This window comes from Arctopsyche grandis, chromosome 3 (genome assembly GCF_051622035.1).
Source record: "Arctopsyche grandis isolate Sample6627 chromosome 3, ASM5162203v2, whole genome shotgun sequence".
In the NCBI taxonomy this organism is placed as follows: Eukaryota; Metazoa; Arthropoda; class Insecta; order Trichoptera; family Hydropsychidae; genus Arctopsyche; species Arctopsyche grandis.
Window position 1 is genome coordinate 9,275,690 of NC_135357.1, and position 27,995 is coordinate 9,303,684.

At 32.2% G+C, this 27,995-nt stretch overlaps 1 protein-coding gene across 2 annotated transcripts in view; it reads right to left on the reverse strand.

Annotated features, from left to right (window-relative positions):
* The window catches only part of Sema2a (Semaphorin 2a), a 512,925-nt gene that overhangs the window by 140,181 nt on the left and 344,749 nt on the right, over window positions 1-27,995 (reverse strand). Inside the window, exons 1-2 of one of the 2 annotated variants that reach the window (XM_077428030.1) lie at window positions 25,113-25,218; window positions 7,189-7,664 (exon numbers count right to left, since the gene is read on the reverse strand). The exons of the other annotated variant lie outside the window; for it this stretch is intronic. Of the exons in view, the coding sequence (XP_077284156.1) occupies window positions 7,189-7,405 (217 nt within the window). The 5' untranslated portion in view covers window positions 7,406-7,664; window positions 25,113-25,218. Of the gene's footprint in view, window positions 1-7,188; window positions 7,665-25,112; window positions 25,219-27,995 lie in introns of those variants that run through there. 2 annotated transcript variants of the gene reach the window in all.

A 27,995-nucleotide genomic window follows, 5' to 3' on the forward strand; every position in this document is an offset into this window, starting at 1 on the left:
GAAGCATATTTTTACAAAGATTCAGAAGACAGAATACTGCCTAATGACTGAAAATCGCCTGATTAGCTGTTTCTTATTATTTAAAAATATATAATTCTTATTCTATTCAATGACAAAAGTATAAAGGGCAAACAGATGGAGCTGGCTGTGACGATGGCATCGATGAATTCCGCTGTTAAGTCACCATATGAGATCAAACTGGCCGAGTAGATCAAATTACATATTTAAATGCAAATATGTCTCACCGGTATCCATAATATTCAACCGGGCAATTCCAAAATAAGCTTGAAAAGAAAAGGTTTTTCTACGAAGTAAACAATATGAAAATAATTTTGCCCTAATGAATATCCGTAGTCTAGTCATAACAATTAAGTGAGATAAATTGGCAAACTTTAGCAGGACAAATATAGCCAGTAGCTCTAGACGTTAACAATTGTCTTACTGTGCTAAGAAAATCCGCTAGCCACTATGCTGGACGCCAAGCGTCCAATTTTAAAAGTGTATTTCAAGTTGAAATAATCCCAAATCTGCGGTGTTAATTATTGTAATCAGCTATAAAAATCATTTTATCAACTATTAAACGTCGAATAATATAACATAAGCGCGTACTGAATTCACCCTCTCTTTCTCTCTCTCGCATCTGTGAGGCACGTGTATAAGGGGCTTCCCGTGAAAATAATTATTTCTGCTGATATTGATCAATGTTTATATTTTGTAATGACATAATTCGAATCGTAGAGGCTTTGATAAGGAATACATAAAATATGAAGACCCTGAATTCAGTATATTTGGAGAAATAAAATAACATATATGTAAGTCATGGTCATTCGCCATCGAACACAGTGCGGCAAGTGCATTTAAAAATATACTAACAGATATGTAATGTTTAAATATCAGAATAATCTGGTGAACTGACAATATTATGTAACAGGTGTTGAGCCCGATGACTTATCATCGCATTGGTGTTGGCATATTAAGTTATTAAATAAAAAAAAATTAAAAGAAATGTGTCTTTTAAATATGTTTACTTTAATATTTATATTTAATTGTTTAATATGAGAAAAAAGGTAAAAACTACCTTCCTAACTAATTGTAAACAACATAAAAGACGAATAGAAAATTTAATTAATTAAATAAATTTTCAATAGATGGCAGTAAATTCTCTGCCAATAGGAAACATTGGTAGCAAATAGTATATATAGTATATATTAGCCAGTAGTGGGTTCGATCCGCTATACTGCTGGTCAGATTTGGGGGTATTTGTGACTCCAAATCGATCGTTTCTTATCAGAGTTTGCCAATTTTATCTGATCATTGTTGAAACGGTTCCTCAAAATTGGCAAAAAATCATCTTTCCTGCTGTCACAAATCTTCTGTATTTATTGTGTATAATTTGTAAAAATTATATACTAAATCTAAATCCATAGATGTCTCAATGGATTAGTTCTGTAATTAATTAATTAATTAATTGTTATTTCGTGTTTTTCAGCTTCTGGAAATACAGTGATTTATGTAATAATAAAATGCTGCATTGTTTGTAATTAATTGTTCAGGAAGGCGCATTGGGGTCTTCCTGAATATATCTAATCAAGCCTTCCTGGTATATATCTATGTAAAAATAAAAATAAATTTAGCTGTGACGTACATATGTATGTATGTCGAATCGAAACGAATAGCTATATTATATATAAATATATGATATGATGATTACCAAACATTTTATGTGATCGAAGTGTCTACGTAATTTTAAAATTTTCTTACAAATGAGACTACGATTACGTCAACAGTGGGTATAATTTGATGGCCATTAGATTATATACAATGGGTACCATATGAAGTGGTTCAAAAAGACTTGGATGACTCCCTGCAAGCTCACTAATGGATCGTTCGATTTAACGTCCGATTTGACAAATCGACCGAACCAGTCCGCACTTTAGATGATTCTGCAGAAACGTCTTCGCCCCATCACATCGTGGAAGAACAATGGCGATGCAATTGTCACAAGTCATACAGGAAGTCCGCGCCGGCGGCCAAACCCAAAAGCGAATCGTTCGCCATTGTGGTCTGTCGACAGTGGCCGTGCTCGTGCTCACGATCGTGAACTTTGTGGAAAAAAGTGTATCCATCATTCAATAGGTATAAAATTAGGTAATTTTTGACGTGATGAACTTCTAATTTTATATAATTTTAGCCAGAAATTGTCAATCGTTGTAGTCAAAATCAAGAAATCAACCTGCATTGAAATTAAATAAGTGTGAAAAAAGTTACATTTAGCAGTGCTTAAGTGAGTTGTGAAGGGGCGGTAGAAAGCCGCGTTAGGATTGCTAGTTGTCATCGCTTCAATCTGACAAAAGATTCCAATGTAATTTTTTTATGTTTAAACTTCTCATTAAATTAGATATTAGCTTACGTTAGATAAAATATCAAAACGATCTAAACAGTGGAAGTGGTTCAAAATCAGATCTTAAATTTTTGATGAGCGAGAATTTCACTGAACTAACATGAGTGGAGCTAATAATAACCTATTAGTGAAGTAAAAATATATATGAGAGATAATGACAGTCTATAATCTAAATTTTATAATATATAGTGTGAAAAGATAAAGTTATAGGCGTTTAAAAAATTAAAATCGGACAAAACTGTACATTTTCTGTAACGTATATAAATTGAAGAATAGATTGTTTTTTAAATCTAATAATTTAGAAAGAGACTGTATTGTAAGTTTTGGTTCGATATCAATATCGATTTCGATTCTGTTTTCGATTTGGATTTCGATTCCGATTTCGATTTCAGTTCTGATTTCCGATTCCCGGTTCAGATTTCAATTCCGATTTCTTTTTCAGTTCCGGTTCCGGATTGTTTTTTCCGTCAGAATGTTTACTATAAGATTAGCCATGTTTAAGCGGTTTATATTACAAACACCGAGCGAAGCCGGGTAAAAACACTTATATCTAATAATAAAAACTTGTTTTCTTCGTAGTTCGCGATTATGCGTATTATCGTTATTATTTAATCGAATTTAAAATTGGCCAATCAAATTCTTGTTTATTGCTTATTGTTCAATTACAGTAATGGCCATTGTGATCGTTTTTTTATCATGAATAAATTATTTCTTATTGTCTATTGAGATATCACATAAGAGGGCTGGTCAATTTTTGACTGAAAATCATTTTTTTATTTATATATTTTAATATTTGCAATAGTTAATTTAAGTTTGTTCAATAAATGAATACAAACTCATATACTTAAAATCATACAATATGTGATTATTATGAAATATTGAATTAAGTAATAGTTGATCGATCACTTTAGTTAATACTTTATTAAATGATACTATCATATTATATTATGATACTATTTAGTTTAGTTATGTAATGTGCTATTTAATCATATTATAGCTTTCATTCTTTTCCTTTTCATTTGTTTATTTTTTATTTACCTTTTTCATTTGTTTTATATTTGTAAATTTCAATTTCTTCTTATATTCTATTTTATAACCTTATCCAAATATTTTAATACTATAGTTTAATTATACAATGTTCTACATATTTTGTCATGCCTTTATTCTTTACTTTTTAATTTGTTTTCCTTATATTTATCTTTTTCATTTTTGTAAAAATCTATTATTGGACTCGGATGTTACATATATTATTTATTTACTATTTGTTTTTTTTATACATATCTATGTACATCCTGTCTGTTGATTTTTCAACTAATAAAATAAAAAATAATAAAAATAAAAAATACTATTTTAGCAGAACATTATTTTTGGTCCATATTTCAATTTTTTAATATTTTAATTTTAAATATTGATAACATTTATACATACGTACATATTTATGTTCATATTTAAACAAAGAGAGCGCTGTAAAACAAGGACGAATTTTAAAATAAGAGTGAGGTTTTCGCAACAAGGACATTCTTTATGTAATTTTAATGAATTACGTACATATAAGTATATGTAGTTATAACTCGAAATGAATAAGTAATGTTTAACGTGTTTATAAAACCCAATACATTCATATTCCTTTGTAAACATTCTTAAATTTGAATATATGTATACACATATTTTAACTTCCAACGGTTGTAAAATTTTTATCTCTGGTGTGTTGGTTTTGTTATTATTCCAAATGAAGCACCACATGTTGTGTGAAGAGGAGCAGTTAACGATTCATCAAAACTATTTCAGGATACGTTTCTTGCACACCTTTTGCTCCAGGTAGAAACATCATTATGTTGTCAGTCTTCCAGGTTCGCAGCCGAGAGATCGCTCACAAAAGGGGAGAAAGACCGCTAAAAATAAAGCAAAAAAAAAAGAAAAGGAAACCTAGCAAAACGCCCCAGAATTCAGGGAACACAAAAATGTATTCTGAGGAATTGCAAGTCTGCTTCGTTCTTTTCGCGATTCAGCAAAAACCACTTTGTATGGGAAGGCGGTGCAAAAAATGAAATAGAAATAGAATAGGAAATAAACGGAAGTTCATGCCAAAGTACGCCGTACATGTTTCGTTTCATTAATAATGAATCATAAAAAAATATTATTAAGACTCGGATTAACTTGACATGCAACTTCAAATGAAAATGTATTGTAAATATTTATTTCAAATTATCATTCGATGTATTTAAATAATATTTATAAAAGTTTGACATTCTCTAACATCTCTACCCCATCCTGCTTCGCACAAAGCTATCGTGAGGGACACGGTCATACAATGCTTCTTTCGTCTCGCTCGCTCGCATACAAAATGTATATGCGCGTCTCGCTCTATAGGCCCACAGTTGCACGAAATGTTATGCATTTTTTTCTCACCTGCATACTGTTTCACTATCGCACACATACGGACACCTCGAGAACTTCATCTAGTTGTTAGAAGAGTCTGTCGTTTGGTCGTCTCTGTCCCACACACTTATCTATGCACGTCGATTGCAATTTAATTGAAGTATAAGGCGGTAGGAAGTAGATCCTATCATCAAAGTTGAGATATTTAACAATGGATTGTATATGTATGTATGTACATTACGTTGATTGAGAATGATATGTGTGTTAAGTCATTGAAGACGAGTCGATACGGTCTGATGGTGAGGAATGTTGACGCTTATCGAGATGAAATCACGCCTACGTATGTTCATATGTACATACATCCATACATGCGTGGGGTAATATGATATTGAATCCTTTTATTCAAATCGTATTGATTTGATGAGATCATGTATTGGATGGTGGCTTTGCTATATAAGAGGATGAGCCGACAATATTTTAAAGCTCAAATTAAAATTGACACGTTTCAACGTAAAAATGTGTCAAATCAAAGTATTTGTTATACGAATCGAGAAAACAACATGAAAACAGTACATACATTATATATCTTTTAATATCAGGAATTGTTGTTTAAATGTTATTTGGTTCAATAAAAAAAATATAATATTGTGTATGCACATTTGTACTATACATATAATATGTATTAGAATTTAAAAACTTCCCCAAAAATTTAACCCACTGCATACTATTTCTTAAAAAAAAAATAAACTAATTTAATTTAGTTTTAGAATAAATGTCATTATGAGAAAATCCATTATCTATAATATTTCATACTTAATGACTGCGCTTACTATAGGTACAATCAAAAACTTTATGTTACTCTCACCATTTACAGCCATTCACCATCCACTGCTGGATCAAGGCCTCTCCATCACGCTTCCATTCGTCTCTTTTTTGGGCAATCCCACCCCACACATTTTCTAATTTTGTTTACTCATTTTCTCTGTGGCCTTCCTTGCATTCTTTTATACTCTCTCGGGTACCATTCGAGCACTTATTTCGTCCATCTATCGTCTATTCTTCTAGCTACGTGGACCGCCCTTTGGCATTTCAAACTTTTTCATTATATCAAATATCCATATCATACTTCTCATCCACGTATTCCATTTTATATCTTTCCTTGTTATGCCGAGCATACAGCGTTCTGTACTTTTTTAAGTGCATTGGAGTTAATGCAGCATATAATATATTTTATTTACAAAAAATAAGGAAAATGTGTGGGATGAGATAGATGAGGACTACGTAAAATATAGACGAATGGAAGTGTGTTGGAGAGATCTTCATCCAGCAGTTCATAATGAGTGGCTGTAGATTTTTGTTTATTTATTTGCGCCCTATAAAAAGGATTTTAAATGATGATGATGATGATAATTCAATACTACTAGCATCATCATAATGTATAGCCATTCACCATTCACTGCTTAATGAAGGCTTCTTCATCACACTTCCATTCGTTTCTGTTTTACGCAAGAAACAGATGTTTTTTATCCATCTGGTCTCACGTTTTTACTTACCTTTTCTTATTATTCATATTCCATCCACCCATTTTCCTAGCGGTATTCCTTTCACATTTTTACATTCTCTCGAGTACCATTCCAACACTTCTTTTGAATGTCTTTCGTACATTATCCTAGTCACGTAACTCGCCTAATATGTATACACAAAAACACATTTTCAGTGAAATTTGAATGTAAAAAATACCTAAATTAATTTTACAAATTTAATTTACGTTAGCGTTAATTTTACGTTACGCAACTCCAATCCATCTCATCTCACGTTTTTATTCTATTTCCAACCACCCATTTTCCTTGCGGTCTTCCTTTCACACTTTTATATTCTCTCGGGTTGGTGCCATTCCAACACTTCTTTTGAATGCCTTTCGTCCATTATATATCGTCCACGTGACCCACCTAATTTGCTTTATGTATACATAAAAGCATATTTTCAGTGAAATTTGAATGTTAATTACCCTCAAATTAATTGTACAAATTATTATTTCATTTTATTTATAGAAAAAACGTTAATGTAAAGCACACCTTATTATATCCAATTTTCAAGCAAGTCCCACAAATAACTTCATATAACCTAACCGAACTGAGCCTAAAAAAGAAATACTTAAACCACTCCCTCCTACATTTGAATAATTGTCCGTTTTATTTAGATTACACATCAAACTGTTGACCTCGTTTAGATAATATCTATGCACCCTATTTGTAAACTTTCCACAACGACCCGACTAGACTGTCCAAACAGATATTTTTCATTATCTGAAAATACGCTCCAATATTTGCTCAACGCGTAAACGAGCTGTCATACACACTGTAACACATACATCATACAGAACACATGTACATATATATAAAACTCACCCTTATGATGTCTGAAGTGATGTTGTTTCGTCTTGCTATAAGTCTCGCTGCAGCACGGCTGTTCACGGTAAAAATTCCAAGAGTTTTCATAGTCCGAGGGCGAAAAACGACCCCCGAAATTGGCATACCCAGTATTTTGCCACCCTATCCCCAAGGCGAACGTCCACCCTGTAGCCATCGTCAATAAGACGACCGCGTGCATCTTTAAACGGGCCATTTCGATTGATCACTGTGTAGATATTCGAGTTTGAAAGCACTAGCTCGCTCTGTCGAATTGCGAGAGATAAAACACACCAAAAAACAATAACATAAAGAACGTAACAATAAAAAAAACACGACACTCAATATTCCAATCACATGTTGCGACGTCTGCTTCTAATGGCACTCCATAGTTCTAGACATAATCGATCTGTCGTAAAATATACTCTGATCAATTGACAGTTTTTTTACGTTTCTACTTCATCATATTCGTATACCTGTGTATAAATAGGGAAAAATATGTAGATCAATAAAGACTGAAAAAAATATATAACAAACCACTGTGCAATGGTATGACAACGTTGTCAATAGAGGGCTTTAATCAAAACGTCTGTGTTGTTTGTTTTCTTTTCATTTTTCAATGAAACACGTTGAATAACGTACAAATTGAATATCGTACCAAAAAAATATAAAAGAGAACGCTCTCAATTTTTGATATGCAAACTATACTGCATTTTTATTTGTCCACGCCAAATCATCGATACAAAAGTTTGTCTATAGTATTCAATAATAAAATAGTCGATATTTTAACAATCATTAGATGTAATTTAATTGCAAGTTAAAATATCAAACATCTCACAAATATATTATATATGTACTCAAATGAAATGATAAAATACGAAATTTGAGACGATTTTAATAAGATTTTGAATTAGATATATACTAGTTTCTCCAAATATTAATCGAAAGATGAAACTGTACATCAAATTCGTATCTAACTACATATGACATGTGTCTACCAACAGCATACATACTATATTAGCCTAAAGTTTCATCAAATTACAAAAAATCTTATTGGCACGTCTAAATATTATTAAGTATTTTGTAAAATTTGTAGTATTAGATGATTGCAAAAGTTCATGCCCGTTACCGTTAAAAAATATTACTCACGAAAATCGGGCATGAACTTATGCAATTTTCAATACAAAGAATCTTCGAAAATCTCTGCCTCGTTATAAATCCAATCGATATAAATCATATGTGCGGAAAATTATTTTGATATATACATTCTTACGGATCTTATCGTTTTATTATGATAATAAAATGTGTTAATAATTTACTAAATTTCATTGTTAATTACAAATGTATGTATAACCAGCAACATAGCTCTTTCAAATACGGGGTCATGGATTCAATTCCTGGCCCAGTGCTGTCAGCTCTATGTGTATGAAAATAACTGCATTGTAATGTTTAAAAAAATTGTAATTGGCCAGGAAGACGCATTGGGTTTAACTGTCGTGGTTTACATGTCACAGTGACATTTCAGTGAAATCATAACCAGTTACATTTTCAGGGTTGGTTTTATTAATTTAAGATAAGATTGTTAGCGTTAGTATTATTTAAGGGTTAGGATAGGTTAGGTTAAGTAAGGGTTGGCCTTATTAATTTAAGATTGGGTTGTTAGGGTTAAATTTATAAAGTTAAGCGTTGTAAATTCATTGTTTGATACATTTTCACTGCTTGAATTGGTGAAAATAAATTGAATATATGTATATATGAAATAAAATAATATAAAATATGCCCTTTGCAATTGTCAGATATTCAAAATCATTTTTGCAACATTATTATTCAATAATGGTTACTTTTTAATTGTTTACTATTCATAATTTTTGATTTAATATGTGCATTTATAAAACAAAATAACCATATTGAAATTTGTTTTAATTAATTGGAGAACATTTTCAATTACGGCACATGAAAGTTGTAATTATACAATGAAATAATTTCAAAAAATATGTACATTGTATGCACGTGTACCGATAACAATGGAATTTATTAAATTGTTGTAAAAAATGTTAGGGGTGGGTTGCACCGTCAGTGGAATATACAATTTCGGAAAATATTATTAAAAATTCGATCGCAATTAGCATTTGCTGGCAGCGAGCAAGCCCCACGGATCTGCATACACGACTAGTATGGAATGCATTCGTTACATGCACTATGCATCGGAAGCGGCCGAATTAGCGAATCCCTGTGTCCGGTTGCGCTTAAATATCGAATCAGATAAACGTGTCGCGCACGTGGCACAATCTGCACTGGCAGCATTAATAATTGACGTCACAATCGCAACGTTCTCGCCATTGCATTACATTGGAGAGAAAGAAAAAAAGCAAAACCCGGAAAATGGACGCTTTTGTGGAATTTTAAATTTTTATTTTCATTTTGCAGAATTCTATCTTCAGTTCACCGTTCGGACGATGGCGATTTTAAATTTGCTCCGTTCGAAAGTGTACTCTCTCTTCATTTTCTATATGTTATATATTTTTTTGTTAATAAAATTCTAATAAAATTGTATGGCATTGCACTGGGCTGATGATAGACTACGATTGCGGCATGGCAAATTGACCGTGCACTCTAGACTTTTATGAGTTTGTTAACTGAAATGATTCTGCAAGACAAGATCTCCCCTCAAACTTATCGTTTCCACGAAATCTCATTGCGAAGAACTCACATTGTGGTGCAAAGACCCCACTGTACATTTTATATAAACTTCAAATGCATAAATTTTACTTTGATTATATAAAAAAAAGTTTTTTTAAAAACTAACCGCTTCTATATTTTGTTTATAAAATTAAGACAATATATAAAAAACCTAATTAAGAAATCACCAATTCTCTCTCCGCAAACTTTGATCATGAGTATGGCATAGTGCTCAATCTGCCATAGCGAGAGGGGGGTGAAAAGGTAGTAAAAAAAAGTTTTTTGGAAACATACCTCTTCTACACTTTGTATATAAAATTATTATTTTGAATAAAAATACCAATAATTTTATTTTACTACCGCCATCTACGTTTAAAACTTAAAACTGAATAGACGTCAGGCACTTTTAAGAAATTCAAATCTCAAACGTGTCTTACACGATATTTTTGCACCATCGTAATGGCGGAGGATCCATTTACTTATATTGATGACTAAAATGAGCAATATGGCAAAGTATAAAAACGATCGGATAAGAGGCAAATTTTTCCTGAATTGTAATCGTAAGTGAAACGTAAAGGAGGTATGTAATAAAAAATTATCAGAGCAGTGTGGTCAAATGGGATAGTGTGGACGATATACGTCACCGTGAAGGAAGATGCAGTATTTTCAAACGTGTCTATTACGATTATTTTTCACCATGGTAATGGCGGACGTCATTTCCACTTATATTGATGACCAAACCGAGCAAAATGGCAAAGTTTGAAAACGATCGGATAAGAACCCAAACTTTGTCACACGACCAAATCGTTTGCGAGCTAAAAAGACGTTAGTAATTAGTAAAAAAAGAACAGTTATTAATGGATTATTCTATAAACATTGGTTGATTTTCAAATAGACGACATGATTGATGACCATAAAACGGTCTTTGAAGATGAAGATATTAAATACATATGTATAACCAATTTAGTAAATATATACATATGTAGGTATTTTATATTTTACATATGAGCCGTTATATTTGAAAGTGGCGGAATTCTAATTTTCCGTTCCAAAAACTCTTTTTTCTGTTTGATTTAATTCACAAATTGTTATAACTTATTTTAATATAATATGTCCATAATCTCGGAAAAACAGAATAAACGATTATAGGCTATCAGTATTTATTAATATTGTTATACCCAAAACATTATATTTAATGTTTTGCGAGATGTTTCATAAAATGAACAAAAGTGGACTTATTCCTTCAAATACTCATATATGTATGATTAGTATATGTAGGTACATACGTATGTGTATTTAATAAGAAAATGTTAAGTAGATATAATGGAATTGATCAAAAGAATTATTACTAAGTAGATTTAAGCAGAACTACAAGAGCTTTAAAAATTAATGGAAAAACCAATTGGTACAAAATATGTATAGGCGTAAGTAAAACATTTTCTATTCGTGATTAATAAAATAAATAGCAAATAAAATTTACTATTCATGACATACAATGTAGGTAGTATAAGTTAGTATATTGGAATGAACAAATTTAGCCGAAACCCGTCAAATATTTAACCAACGAGCTGCACATCGTGCCGAATGCATTTCGTACACGATTTTATACAAATTTAAACTCTCCAAAACTAGCGAATGTGCACATTTTCCGATTAAGCCATACGTACACACACACTTACTAAACAAACACACAATATTCTGAATTTATTCACAGAACATGGCTCCGCCGAGCCAATGAGAGAATTGCAATTTCAAAGCATTAAATTGGATTTGTCCGTCATAACTTCGTTATGCACTTATTTCACCACCCACAAATATACATTTAATATATAAAGCCACGTATGTATATATAACGTGCGAGATGAGCGATCCCGTTCGTTCCGCGACACGTCGTCACGCATTCACTTTTTTAGGCCTAAAAGGGCCGGCCCTATAAATCACCCCTACAATAAGGGAGAGCGCATGCAAGCGGATAGATAAGCCCGCGATGACATTTCACAATTTCACATGGCGATATTTCGCCTAATGCGTCCCAGCATCCACCGGGACAGGGCCGGACCCGAAACCGCCCTATCCGATAAATCTGAGCCGGAGGGGAGGCCGAGGGTGAAGGGATCGGGGGTGATTTTCTCAGATTCGCCGTTCGATTTCTGAACCTTCATTAAATTCGACTTTGTGCGCCTTAACAAGACCCGACCTTACGTATCAATACTGATCTCATCTGGAAGAGAAGAGGGTAAAAAAGCGGCTACACTGTTAACTCTCAATACGATTCCAATCTATAGAGTAATTGAGTAATTTGAGCCTTTAGATTGATTTAATCAAATTTTAATACTAAAACTCCAATCGCTTCGGTGAAGTCTAAATAAAATAAAACTCTGCGAATTTTATCAATGGGATATAAATAAATTTCGCATGAATTACTTCGATTAAGTTTATCATTTTTATAATAAACATTTTTTTTTAATACTAAAAAGATTAGCAATCATAATTTATACTATTAATAAGTTTGAATTAAAAAAAAAAATACACCTATCAGACAAGTAATCATATTTAATTTATTTTTGATTGGCATTTCCTTGATCAAAACTGTAACTATTCACACGTATACATAATTATTATTGCTTGTATTTCCTGGTTTTTTTTTAATGGTCAAACTTATTTAAGAAAAATCATGTAAAATATTGAAAATACACTCGGAAAGTTCATACTGTTTCAATATTTACATTTTGTTTAAAATATAATACTCCTATATGACTGCATATGAATACGGAATTTACTAATTATAAAAGTCAAAAACTTTCTTTTATTTTATATTATGTCAATAATTGTTGTATCTGAAAATAGTCGATGATCTCATAAAATAGCCATCAGTATAGCTCGGTGGTTGCGTTAATACAAACGAGAGGTTTTCGGGTCAAGCCCTGGGTTAATCTGGATTGAAAATAATTTATTTGAAAGTATTCCTATAGTGCTGCTGGTTAGACTTGGATATTTGTGACTTCAAATCGATCATGTTCTATAAGAGTTTTCCAATTTATCTAATTTCATTGTTGAAACGGTTCCTCAACAAATTGGCAAAACCATCCTACCCACTATGTCACCACTATATGTATAATTATGATTTAAAACACATAATCTATAAATTAATATATGTAGAATTTTAATGCCATAGGTGGCGCTTACGGACAACCCCTAATGGCATGATGGGAAAATATAAATAAAAAATAAAATGCGGAAACTCACATTTAACATTTTATTTGTGATATATTAAACGATAAGAATTGTTAATGTGTTTTTGTGCTTTTTTCCATTATGCTGTATACATCAACATTAAAATAAGATTATGATGACTTGAGCAGTAGCTATTAATTAGATAGACCCAGGTTGTATTGTGAACACAATTGATGAACAATAAAAAGCATTTAAAAATCACATTCAAATATATTCAACGCAAAATTGTCCATATATGAGCGTATATAATATGTACATATATTATATTCGGTCTCCGTGACGAGACAGAATGTTAAACGACAGAAAACGCAAATATCGGAAGGCAAAGATCGAAAATCGAAAGATCTTAAGTTGAAAGATCAAAAAAAAGGGTGCATGGTAAACGGTACATACTCACTTAATTTGCGCGAGCAGGATACAACAGGAACAAGAGGAACAGGCTTTTCCTCCCGTATTAATGTGCGCGCGCAGAATACGGGAGGAAAAGCATGTTCCTCTCGTTCCTGTTGTATCCTGCTCGCGCAAATTAAGTGAGTATGTACCGTTTACCATGCACCATTTTTTTTCGATCTTTCGACTTAAGATCATTCGATTTTCGATCTTTGCCTTCCGATATTTGCGGTTTTTATCGTTTAACATTCTGTCTCGTCACGTAGACCCATTATATTATATAATCGTAAATAAATTTTGAAAGTGGCGGAAGTCCAATTTTCAGTTCCAAGAACAGTCTTACAATTTGACTTAATTCACAAATTTTTATCACTTCTATTAATTAGAAATGTCCAGAATTTCGGAAAAGCAGAATCAACGTATTACAAGCCACCAGTATTTGTAAATATTGGAAAATGCAAAACATTATATTTAATGTGTTGTGAGATATTTCTCGAATTGAAGAAAAGTGGACTTATGCCAATTTCAAATGTAACGACTCGTATATTAAATTTTACCCTATTGTTATAAAAAAGTCACTTATTTTCTTTTCCATGTACATTTGTATGTACATGCGTACATACATATACATATGTAGATACACCATTATAAATCGATAAGTAGGCAATTATTTCCGTTGAAAATATTTCTTAGAAAATATTCCTCATCCTATTACCAGAATAGAAATGAAATATTATACAAAGATATATCACATTTCCAAATAAAAAGTTTTCTCATCAAAGAGACACCGTTAAAACACGACGAGCAGACGCGATGCGTCCATTTCATCAAGGCAACGACGACACGAAACCGACACATTTAAACCGAAATTCAAATTAAAGCATGACGTCATTTATCAAAGCTTTAAACAGCGCGATTAGATCTCAACTACCACTCGACACACGAACGCCATTGTTCGCAAACGCAACAAGAGGATACGACGAGTGCACAAAAAACAGCACACGCGCATATAGCAGCCATCGTCAGATCGCAGATGGAGATGCAGCGGTGGTTGCGACGACACTATCGGGATAATTTATTAGACTAGTGTTTCAATAACCGGCGACCAGTGCGTATCAGCAATGATATTTATTACAGTAGGGGGGGGGGCGTGTAATGAAATGTATTTAATGGCATTTGCATGAGCGCACGCAACCGGACGTTTCAATAGCCAACACTACCACCATCGACCGTGCAGTAATGACCATCCCTCTATGGTTGTTTGTATTGTCTCTGTGATCTTGATAAAACGGTCTGTATTGTGACTAACTTCGTTGTTAATAAAACTTGAAGAGTTGCAATTGGGTCTCCTGGGTGTTTATGTCCAATTAAAGTTATTGTTTTAAGCGAAAATTTGACAATTTTCGGATATATATGTATGTACATACATATATATATATACCTATATATTACAGAGTATTTTCAGTTGTAATAAATTCCAACTGGCGTCTTAAGTCATTCTTATTCGAATACAATTCAACTAGAAAATTATAACCAGCAGCGTGGACTAGTGGTTAGCACATAGGCGGATCCAAGGGGGGTGCCATGGGTGCCATAGCCCCCCCCCCTTGGGATGAATTTAATTTCATATATATTGTAAATTTTTCATATTTAAATATATATATTATTGTAACGGATTTATATTTTTATAAATATTAAGTTCCATTAATTTTAAACCTACACTGTTGCACAAGTTTTCTACCTACATGCAAGGGTCCGAAGATGAATGTGACCGTCCGTGCTGTTATAGCAGCAAATACCCAAATGGCCCCCTCCTTGACCATTGTCTGGATCCGCCTATGGGCTAGCATATGTGCTTTCGAACATAGTGATCACGGGTTCGACACCACTGGTAGCTGCTGGCCAGACCTTGGTTTGTTTCCCCAGGTCGATAGTTTCCTATCAAAGTTTGCCAATTTATCTGATTTTCATTGAAACGGTTCCTTTACCCATTTTTCGCAATTTTCAAGTTTTCAGCATTTATTTTAAATTTCGCTGATTCGTATAAAAATGCTGCAAATATTTTCTGCATCTAGAAATTTGACGATATTTATGTAAAAAAAAATGCGTCGAAAATGTAAGTTTATCAAATTTTATCCATAGAAGTCTCCATGCTGCTTTGTTAAAATTAATCTAAAAATTGTATATCGATGTTTGTAATTGGCTATGAAGTAGCATTGGGGTTTACCTGTGAGGCCTTCCTGGTATATACATATGTATATATGAATGTAAATAACTCTAAAAGCACAAATGCACTTTCAACATTGTGCACCAGTTGTAATACGGCAGTCGAGTTTTGACATTTTTGATGTTTTTACGAATGCTTTAGAATTCAATAATGCGTTAACATTTGCTAGGTATTACGAATAAAGGTAATGAGAAATATATCGTGACTAGTTGGAATATATTCCATCTAACCAGGTACTAACTACCGTTATAGTAGAAGTGTATTTTCAGTTGAAATATATTTTGATTAGTTGGAATGATTCATATGACGAATTATATTCCAACTGGTCAAAATATATTACAACTGAAAATACACTTCAACTATATGTAAGTTGATACCAGGTTATGTAGATAGAAAGGTTAGGGTTTTGTAAGAACGTCATTCAACTAGAAATTGGAAAGGCATATTTTGTTTTGAACACATTCTTAGAGTTATCATAATACGATACTCATTACCGTAATTCGTAATACCATTGAATTCTAAATCATTCATGAAAACATAAGAACTGGCAAAACTTAACTGTTATATTACAACTGGCGCACTTTGTTGAAAGTGTACATATATGTATGCGTTTGTAGAGTTAATATAATATTAACTATTTAATTTGTAATCAAAAATGAATAACTAAGTTGGAATATATTACAAATGAAAATAAACTTTGACTGTAACATGTACTAGTGATATTATTAGAATTTTTTTTTTTTAATTAACAAATTATCAGGGTCCAAATGCTTTGTAACATACGCGGTAACATTCGCGGTTACAATTGGTCAGAACACCTTAGATGATTGATAGGAGTTGAATGGAAACACACAAGAAATAAAATGTGATGATCGAACGACATGACACAAGTTGCGTGACAGTTGAAATCATTTTAGGCATTTAGATTTGGTACACAGTAGGTACTTACATATGTATATTACACCAATTATATTAATTCGAGAGTGGCTCTTTTTTGCAGCTACTTTTGAACACGGTCATAATTGAAACGGAATAATTTGACGCGTGTGTATATACGATTAAGTTCGCTCGAGTTGTGTTTGTTCGCAGTTTTGCGAGCTTTCGGCGCGAGAATATCGCGAGTCTGCATAACGGCGGATAAATCGCGGAAATGCGGACGTGCGTGTGCGAGCTTAAAGACTCACTTCGTTATTAAAAGCTCCCCGGTTAATATTTTCAGAGTAAATATGTAATAAGACGAAATTATTTCGTGTAAATATACGATCTGCTCCCCCGCACTCCGCTCGGCATCTTTTCGCTCGCATACACATCCCTTTGGCCCGAAGGAAGTTCCTCAATCTCAGCAGATCTACCCACCCCCTGCCAGCCTCCCTGTACCTTGCACAAATCTACCCCCGTTTTCCAGGACTCGTTCGTTCCATCCTCTTCTTCTTATGTACAATTTTCTTTTGCGAGTTTTCACAGCGTTAATTGCGCACGAAAAAATCAACAAGCGCATAAGGAATTTGTCCCTTCGAGTTGGGAGGGTCTTGTATTAAAAAAATGTTCCTTTCAATTTAAATACTATTGCAATAAAAAAGTCAAATAGACACTCGAGACTACTGGAATTAACTTTTATGTCTTTTGACTTCATAGATATTTAAATTGAATTGTATTTGCATCAAAGATGTGGGTATGCGGCTAAATTTTTATTTATTTACAAAACCAACGTAAATTGAAGTGGATAGATTTATTACGATTTGATGTTATTAATATTTTTTTACGGATAAAATCGTTTAATATCTATCATATTTTGATGTGTAATAGATAATCATATGTATATATTTTTGTTTTATTCAAATGATCAAGTATGGATACATTATACAAATTTTGTCGAAATTTCGAGGTTAAATCATTAAACTTCATCGATTTATGCTTCATATATAAAGTAAAAATATTATGTATAGATCAAATGTCAAAGGATTATAATATTTTCATCAAATAAAATGGAGATGATACATTTAATTGCAAATTTTAATCAATATTTCAACTCAAATACCGACAATTTTTAAGTTAAATTTAACTTTCATCCGTTTTCAAGTCGACTTTCGTCTTTCATTTGCACTTCGGAGGGGCTTCGGGAAGTTTTTACACCTAAAATCAAACTGAACAAATTTGTCAGTGAGTACCTACTGTGCTATTTACATTTAGTACTAAGAGATTTGACGATGGGTTATCTCGTGCGCGATTAGCTTTTAGAAAAGTTCACACAACCAATGGAGTAGTCGAGCAGGGCAAAAGTATACACGACGAAGAGTAGAGAAGAAAGCTCTCAGCCGGAAAAAGCTCCGACTGTTTCTTCTGTCAGAGAGAGGAGAAAATAAATAGCAGCTCGGCAGATAGACCGCTCGCTTATGATACAGTCGGAATTTTCAGATTGATAGTACGAGATAGTTTCACCGTTGGTGAAGCGGATACGATATAAAGTTTGCTCAAGAGCGTCGCACAGCAAGATTGCTTACACTCAAATAAAATACACAGACCAGACTTTGCATTACAAATGATGGGTAAACAATGAGTGCACACGATATACAATATATGCTCGAATGTGGTTTGAAATTTTTTAACACAGTCCCGCGAGAAAACTCATCGGGTTTCTGTGATTGCTTTGTTAATTGACATGCATACAGGTGGGTGAAATTTTTGTGCATTACTATTGTTGTAATTATCCAATTCCAATAGTAACTTTATATCATTGGTATTATACCATTAGGCTATTTTTCAATCAATGAATCGTCTATCATACATACATAAACTATTAGTGAATTAAAAATATATATATGGGAAATAATGAGAGCCTATAATGCAAATTTTATAAAATATAGTGTGAAAAAGAAGAATAAAGTTATAAGCGTTTAAGCAATTAAAATCTCACAAAACGAGTGGGTGACGGAAAGCCAAACAAACAAGGTAATCGTTACCGAAATTTTTGGATTCTTAAACATGTTTCAATTACGATTATTTTTCACCACTGAACTAGCGAAAGCGATTTAAATTTCTATCGGTGATCAAACCGTTCAAAATGGCAAAGTTTCAAACCGATCGGAAGAATGTAAGATGAATGTAGACGAAATGAAACAAAAAAAATAGCTACAAATCAGTCTAAATCACAAAACTTCATCTGTTAGATAGGGTTAAAATTGTCAGAATTAAATCAAGCCATATACTTTGTGATAATTGTACTGAGCAACAAAAAATAATGGTTTTTATCAAGTTGACCCACTGAATTTGAATATGAAAATATTTTTTGTTGGCTTGCTCTTGCTTAAGATACATACACATGAGCGTTGACTTTTGGGTATTGTAGTCTTTCATTTAAAATCTAGCATTGCTGTTGCAAAAGTGAGTATTGGAATCAATATTCAGATGTTTTTTCTATTGGTTGTGATTTTTTATTGCTTTCAAATGCTTTTAATTAATTATCTAGTGAATTTTAAAGGTAAAAAAAATTGTAAATAACTTTTTCTCGAGTTATGAATCCATTGGGCCAGTTTTATATTTCACTATGTTTATGAGGATTCACTATGCTTATGAGCATTTTTCAAACTCAACATTTTTTAAATCTAATCGTACATACTAAGTAGAGTGGTAAATGATTCCTAGTCTATTACTTTATTTTTTTTTTGTTGTTCATTTTTTTCCCTGTAATATTATGAGCTAGTACTGCAAACTTTTCACTTTACCACATAAGGGTTGGTTTTACCACGTTTCTAAAGATTTAAAATGACAATTCGAAATGTTTTAGGTAGGGCGCTTGTCGCTCGAAAGTGAGCATGAGCCAGTGAGATGGAGTGATGCACTCTCCATTATTTATTTCGCTCTTGCATCATCCCATAAAAGAGCATTTTGTGTTGGTCAGTGTTATTTAGTAATTTCAGTTATATGTATGTACACATATGTATGTATATAATTCTGGACTGCAGATGAAATGCGGCTATAAAGAGAGTAGAGATCGTGCTCAGTTTTACAACCGCAACTTTAACGACTAATTTCTTTGGAAAGTCGTTAAAAATATTTTATTGACGAACAAAACGACTTTCGATAGAGTCGATATTCGCTCAATTTAACCGCTTAATCCGACATGGTTCAGCCGAGATAACGAGCTGGCAAAAGCACAAATTTCACAAGCAATAATCAACCGCGGGAATAAATTAACGATGTAATTAAATTTGGAACAACTGATTCAAAACTATATTCAAATTTTGTCGTATAAACCTTGTTGCGGTCCTCAAATTCAGCGGCAAAGTTAGGGAAACTGTTTGGCTTCATTAGGGATTGACCGAAGTACGACTCGTATGGGTAACAAAGTCAACAGCCACGATTGCGGATGATGTTTCGCTATAACCAGCCAGGCTTTGTTGGTCCATTAGTCGATGCTCGGTTCGACAGGTACCTGTCTATTTTACCTGTCGGGGCAGATTCGGTTGCGCCTAATTAACATCTTTATTTGACTCCTCGTTAAGGATGGACAACGGACGCCTCTGACTCGATAAAGTCAACATTAATTACAAAGAAATAAATATAAATTCAACCTACGCCTTCCCTCCCCACCCCAACCACCCTCTTCCTTCACACTGTTTGACGTCTTCTTTTGAACGACATTCCTAAAGAAGATTGAGGATGTCTTCCGCCGTTAAAAGGAAAAACGCTTGCAGCTGTTGGCATTAAATCAACGGCTATTAAATATTTAATTATATCAGTACTATATAAGTAAAATTTTATAAAAATACATACTACATATATGTATAATACATTAATAAACTTACCGAATTGATAATATTATATTCACAATAAATCTAATATTCATAGAAAGTAATTACGAAATAAAAGTGTTACCACATTGATTTTTTTTTTAATAATCAATTTGGTTGTGTTTTTTTTAGTATTTGGTTACTGATAGTTAATATATTAAGATTATGCTTGATAAAATGTATCCATTTTAATTGCAATTTAATTGAGTGAACTGAACAGTGAATCAAGGTGGTGAAAATTGAAAAAAAAAGTTATGTTACAATGAATCCTTCCGAAATCCACCCAAGATCTTAGTTAATGTACCGTAATTAAGGTATAATAAGTACTAAATTTGGTGGCTCTAGGTTGAACAAACTATTTTTTTTATTTTTGAACTCAAATCTTGAATCTTACCTTCAATATAAAAAGTATACTTCATTTTTTTTTTTTGTAAAATCTAGGTCTTTGAGGATATAAAAATAATAAGCAGTTCTGTCGTCAATAGTAAGACTTTTTTTTTAAATATTAATACTGGAACGAGTTTGATAAACAATTAAAAATTTAGTTGGTGCTTTGGGCTATTAAAATTAAAGTTTATAGCATTCGTAATATTACATAATATCTGTATGTATAATTTAAAACATTGCTTCAGTGTTTTGAGTTCCATATCTTGATTCATTCGGAGCCGTTCCACAAATAGAATGTAGGGAATTTAACGATACGCATAAACAAACTTTATAATCGCGAAAAAAGGAATACGACGACAAGGAATCGTAAAAAGGAATAGAGAGAAACGAAAGCCGAGAAAGAAACCCGTTTTGAAAACGCAGGAATGTTAACCGTCTAGATTTTCTTGCACATCTTCTTTCGTTAACCTATCGAAGACGACTGTAGCGCATTACGATTCCCATATTTTATAACAATAAAATTTAACGACCGTAGAAAATATATAAAATATTTAACTTCTAGGAATAAACCGCTAATAAACCGAAGACAAATGTTTAACGTCGAATTCGAACACTTTGTTGACTTTTTAGACAAGTTTCACCCGTGTCAAACGACCCCTTCGCGTGTATATGGGAGACTAAGTTTAGTGTCAAAGAAAAGCGGGAAAATTCTTGGAGATCCCCTTTATGGAGTCGTAATAAAATTTTACACGTAAAATGGAAGAGACAAACGCGAAATTGCTTTTTTATTCGATTGCTGTTGCAACGGAGTTCCACGATTGCATTGCCGCCATGCAGTGATGACTCGACAATTTGGGAAGTTCTGATTTTTATATCACATATATAGTGATTGTGATGATGGAACAAAAGAATCTGAATTGCAACGGGCTTAGCGAGTGCTTCTCAAGCTACTTGCAAGACTTGAACATACAAAATCGTTAGGAAATGTAAAAATAAGCGTTTTCTCTATATCTACACATTTATTAGACACATATGTATAGGTATATAATAAATCAAATATTAAAAAATACAGTTGGATTTTAAATGTAAACTAATTGATAAGATAAAAAAAATCATATCTTGTAATTTAAAAGAAAACCATTTCATTTTAAATGAAAACCATTTTATCAATCTTTAAATTGAATACTTCATTTTTTAATCTTACTTTAAATTATTATTTAAATACTTTTATACATCGAGAAGTGTATTTACAATATGAATATATGTACAATGTATGTTTGGAAGATGATGTAAAACACTTTTTTGACCAAAATGGATTTAAAAGGTTTGCAAGTAACGAAATTATATTTACTATAGTAAAATTCGCAAAATCAAAATTTTAATTACAATGATATTCTATGAGAATATACAATCTGTAATTAGCAAATAAAATTTAATCACACCGTATTTAAATTAGATATCTACTTAAATGAAGAGGAAAGTTATATATTCAAATCTATGTATTTACATATTACATATTTTAAGAGGATTATCTTAATTGTTATATCAGAAATATAATAGATAGTTCTAAAAATGTTTATCTCTTGTTATATGTATGTAAAAGTACACCTTGAGGAGCAACTCAGTATACGGATTTAATTAGGGAAATAAAAATAATAAGGGATTATTGTGGGCTTTTGCTCAGAAGGAACTGCTGGGTACATTTGGGTAATGAGCACAGGCAGTGAGAGCATTACCGAGCCTTGCGCGGTTTGGCTTTTCTTTTTATTGCTTGTTTCCATCCGTTTTACGATTGGCTTAAAAGGAAATGCCCACCGGAAACTCCACCGCCAGAAATGCGTAACGGGACACCGGGAAATTTTCCACGATTTTTACGAGACGCAAATCCCTTATCTGAGACATTTTAAACGCGACGTAAAAATTAAATACCACAACATCAAAGCGTTTACGACTTCGATTCAAATTTAATCCAGTGCCGTCTCGCTGAAGGGTCAGACGAGTTATAAATTAGTGTTTGTGAAGTTGTAAGTTATAATAATGCGGCAGGAAGGGCCTGTCCGAAAATGACCAGAGGACAAATTAAACGTGGGCAAAACCGTCTCGGTCCGATTACCCTCTGGAAATATCTAAGGAAGGGTTGGTTTCACTATTGTGTCGAGAAAACGACCCAGGCATCATCGTTTCGGTGGTCGAACACGGTTCGAATTTACCGAATGAAATTGTAAGGTTATTTATGTAAATGTACATATGTACATACATACTCGTATATACATATATTTTAGGCCAATTCGTTTAAATATCGTGAGAAGATGACGCGGTTTCATCTCACGAATTGTATAAATGACAAACTATTATAAATTTTGTATGAGATGAGTGCATGTAAAAGACTTTTTTATAAAAGAAGAAAATATGTATGCTCTTTTTACTGTTGAAAATCTTTCGTGAAATAGAATAGATAAATTCCATTTAACTATATCAAAATTAAAGACATCCACGTAAACAATATTGAATATATTCAGTAACATGAAATAAAATAAGTCAATATATTATTTGACCTGTTGATCTATGTAAACGCGTTCAATTTTGGTTAAACGAAACATACATATGTACATATGTGAATATTATCTGTAGTTGAATGGAATCAATTTCTTGAGTTTTTCAAATACAATGAAAAATGTTGTTGACTGTCAAATAATATATCAAATTTACACTGTTTCAAAAAATGAAAAATATTTCTTTATGTACAAGTGAACGAAAAAATCGCATTGTATGTATATTGTGCGAATGTTCAGAATAGAAAATATTCACACCGAAAAAAAATAACGAAAAAAGTACCTACAACTCATTGATATTTAAATTTTATGAATACATTGACGCTTTTATTACTACGCCTGTTTATTTATTTAATCTTGAAATTTTCCTCGCATTTTTCACATATAAAAGAGATATCTTTATGAACGCATGTCGGCGTTTTGTCGCGCCGGTTTGTACACGGATAAAAACGCGTTTTTTTTATTCAAAAAAGATTACAACACTAATTTTTCTCTAGTAATAAAACAGCCCATACACACTTCTACGGAGAGACATTTTACAAAATTTGAATATGTAGATAGTTTAATTTAATGTACATTTTCATTCGGAACATATGACACACAGCTGACATTCGGAATGAGAATGTGCGTTGAAAATATGGGATTTTTTATTTGTACATAACGCATTACGCATATGGAATGTCTCCACGAAGCAGAAGACATGAACATACATATCTCCAGTCATGTCTAGGCCAAAAATAACACAACTCAGACCAGACTCAAGTCGACGGGAGTGCACGGGATGACTTGTATACGTCGGCGTTGTCACAACATTGCACAGAACACAAAATAACAACAAAAATTTTCAATCTTCGCACGACGGTACATATAAATTATTACTTAAAAACTATATATCAATAAATATGTATGTATTGTAATGAACCAGAATAATAAAAAAACTATACTTATATACAGACAAATACGTTGCAGTCAACGTGCAATGAAATTAATACACATCTAATATGAAGTTTAAATAGTTCAATATTTATTGTATAAATACTTTAATATTTATTCCTTTCATTCATTCAAGCATACATATATACATGGATATACAATATATTCCTTGGAACAATTTAATTTCGAAATGTTTTGTTTTATATTATATATTGAACTGTATAACTGATGAATAATTGTATAAATCTTATATATATAACATACATCAATGGAGACTTTTTTACAATGTAAGAAAGTAGGCCTATTTTTTTTACTTGTGAGAATTTACCGTCTTTAGATAAAAACACTACATATGTGTGTACATAATTTTTTTTTTTTATATATAGTTAAATCTACATAAGGACCTACATACATACACTCAATTCAACCGATCCATTATAAACACAACAATCTAATAAATATTTAATCAAACTTAACCGACTCATCCATAAATAGATCACAAACAGAGTAAAGCAGCGCACATTACAGACACTAAATAATTCATCATCGTTTACAACGAAATCAACAATGCAATGAATAAAACATACAAAAAAGCAGAATTCAACCGTTGTGGAATCACACGAGTCGAACTCGAACGCATCGTACACGCAAAACCCCACGATAAAATTTACAAAAAACCATCGTGCGAAAACGAAAATACTATGTGGAAAATATTTTTGAAATATAAATTACACTGAGTTTGAATTTTTCGCGGTTCGGTGCGATTCGCGTGTTTCAGAGTAACATTACGCCGCGTTCGTGACGCGCCGGCGTAAGGTACGGCGTCTGGGACGCGACTGTCTGTATCCGTGGGGACCGGTCCGCGGCGGGGTACAGGCGGGGGAGGGTTTTGTGTACCTATGTGTATATAGAATAAGTGGTCGTGTGAGGGTAGTGTAGGTGTTTGTGAGAGAGAGAGAGTCCCGTCGTCGTAGTGGAAGTGTGGTACACGGGACAGGTGCTCCCGAGCTTCCGCACGGTACGAAGTGGACTTGGGTGTGTGTGTGTGTGTGAAAGAACGGTGGTCAAGCGTTTGCCCGATGATTTTATCATGGTCATGGTGTGTTTGAAATGTGTTTTTGTGCTCTTTTTCCGTGTGGGTTTGGTTTGTTTGTTTTAAGTTTTGAAGGAAATTTTCACGGGAAATTAATGTTTTTTGTCGTGCAACTACATATGTATGTAACTACATTTGATTAATTGTGGCTTGAAAATTTGTCCAATATTATTTAATTAATATTTGTAGTATTGAATGGAAGAAGAATGATTAGTATACGAGCTCATATTACCATTATTAACCTTTGTATGCTTCACCTGTATGGAATAACGGGGTATATCCTCAATATATCCAATATTTAATCGCCATAGTTCTTTATCAACGCTAAATAAAATAAAATTATATCGCGCGCTCATATTACCATTATTAACCTATGCTTCACCTGTATGGAATAACGCCTCGAATACTAACCTTTCCAAGCTCCAAATAATACAAAATAAATCCCAAAAATAATTTATAATACACCCATATATACTAACTTGAAAAAACTGCATTCCATATATAATATTCCGTTTGTTACAGACATTACGAACTAACTAACCAGTAGATTCTATGACAGAATCACTAATAACCATACTAACACACTTGTGAAGAGTCTTAGTGATTACAACAAAATGTCTATGCGCTTCAGGTATAAACACAGATTACCTAGACACAATCTGCTTTAGGTAATCAACTTTAGAGAGTCTTTAATTAATATTATGTATTAGATGTACTTTGAGTATTTATAAGAATTGTAAATAGGTTTTTGAGCTATTTTTCCTATTATGATTAACATTAGAATAATATAATACTATGATTACTAACCAAATTAAATAAAAATTGTAAAATATAAAATGATCAGTAGATCAGTAGCTATTAATATATATATAAGATGTATTGTGAACATAATTTCGTAATAATAAGCATTTCAAAATCAAAATCAAATGATTTGTTCGTTTGTTGACTTTATTTTTTTAATTATAAAAATTTATATATTTACCATGGTGCAATTGAGGGTATCGCCCCAAGGTGATGCCCATGGCCAAATATGTACATGTGTCCTTTATATAAATTTAGCACTTCTTTTGACCACCTTTCGTCCATTCTTCTAGCCACGTGGCCCGCCCATTGCCATTTCAATCTCTGCACTATATCCACTAGCATTTAATTATTTACCTAATGTTATGCATCACTGATAAATAACATTAGGTAAATATGTAATGAAATGAGGAGAATATCGCTATAAATCGGTGTTTATCTTTTTAATACTGAAATAATGATAATTATGTACTTAACCAGGTGATTTATAGTAAGTTAGTTATGCGAAAAATTGTTTAAAATTGTATATATGTACATATAGTTCAGTCAATAGCCGCAATAAACTTAACTATTGTAGATTTCAATATGGTTTGCGAATTTATGTAAAAGATGAGGACAATGATAAAATATGTGAATTTCTGTATGTATTATTATTTCCGAAAGAAGTAAGCACAGTGGGCGAATCCACTTTTTTATAATGATATTTATATTTGTATACCAAATTAAATATTTTTTTGTATTTTAAGACGAAAAATGTCATGAAAAAAATATAAAGAATATTTTAAATACGACAGAAATATAATTGATGTAAAAAAAGAGTCTGAAAAAAATATTGTATTGTTGAAATTATATCGGATCATGGTTGTAAGGCAATTGTAGTATCATATTAATTTTAAATATATAGTAAAGTAACATATATATGTAAATAACATTAACATATAAATATATGTACATACATACATATGTAAATTGTCACATCACATAGTTTAGGATATTTCCACACTAAACAATTTATTATATTGTGAATTTTTAAATTAGTCTTTAAATCAACAACATCCGAAATATTAACTAATCGCACTATAAATTTGCGCCAGTGTTTTATTAAAATTTATTTTTACCAAGATTAAAAGGCAGGTGTTTCATGCTGGCAATTTTATGAATTATCATTCTAAAACGATACAATTTATTAGTATGATACATACATAAAATACTTTGAAAATAAATTACATATAGATTCAAACATTTACATATTTCTTCCGAAAAATTAAACGGACACTAAAATTATTGATTAAATTTGCGAACTAAACACAAAATTGAGTTTCACATAAAATTTATAACTCAATTTCGAATAATCGAAACGCGTCAAATGCGATTAAGCAATTAAACGCTTAGAGTAAATATGAAAAAAAAAAACAAATTATACATCTCGTCACGCGTGTAGATTATTACCCAAGGATGTATGCATACATACATATGTTACATACTCAAAAAGCAGGTGTTGAGCAGGTAACACGAACCTTTTTTGTAGTCGATTGTCGATTATACGTCATGTCGGATTTAATGGAACATAATCAGATTATTTATTCGACACTGTCATTAACAATATTCTTTTTGACTGTAATAGCCGGAGCATTTTTTGCCGTTTAAATGTGCATACTTAATATGTATTTACTTCTCGAGTGTCCGAGGTATTTATTTATTTGTATACCGATAGAGAACGA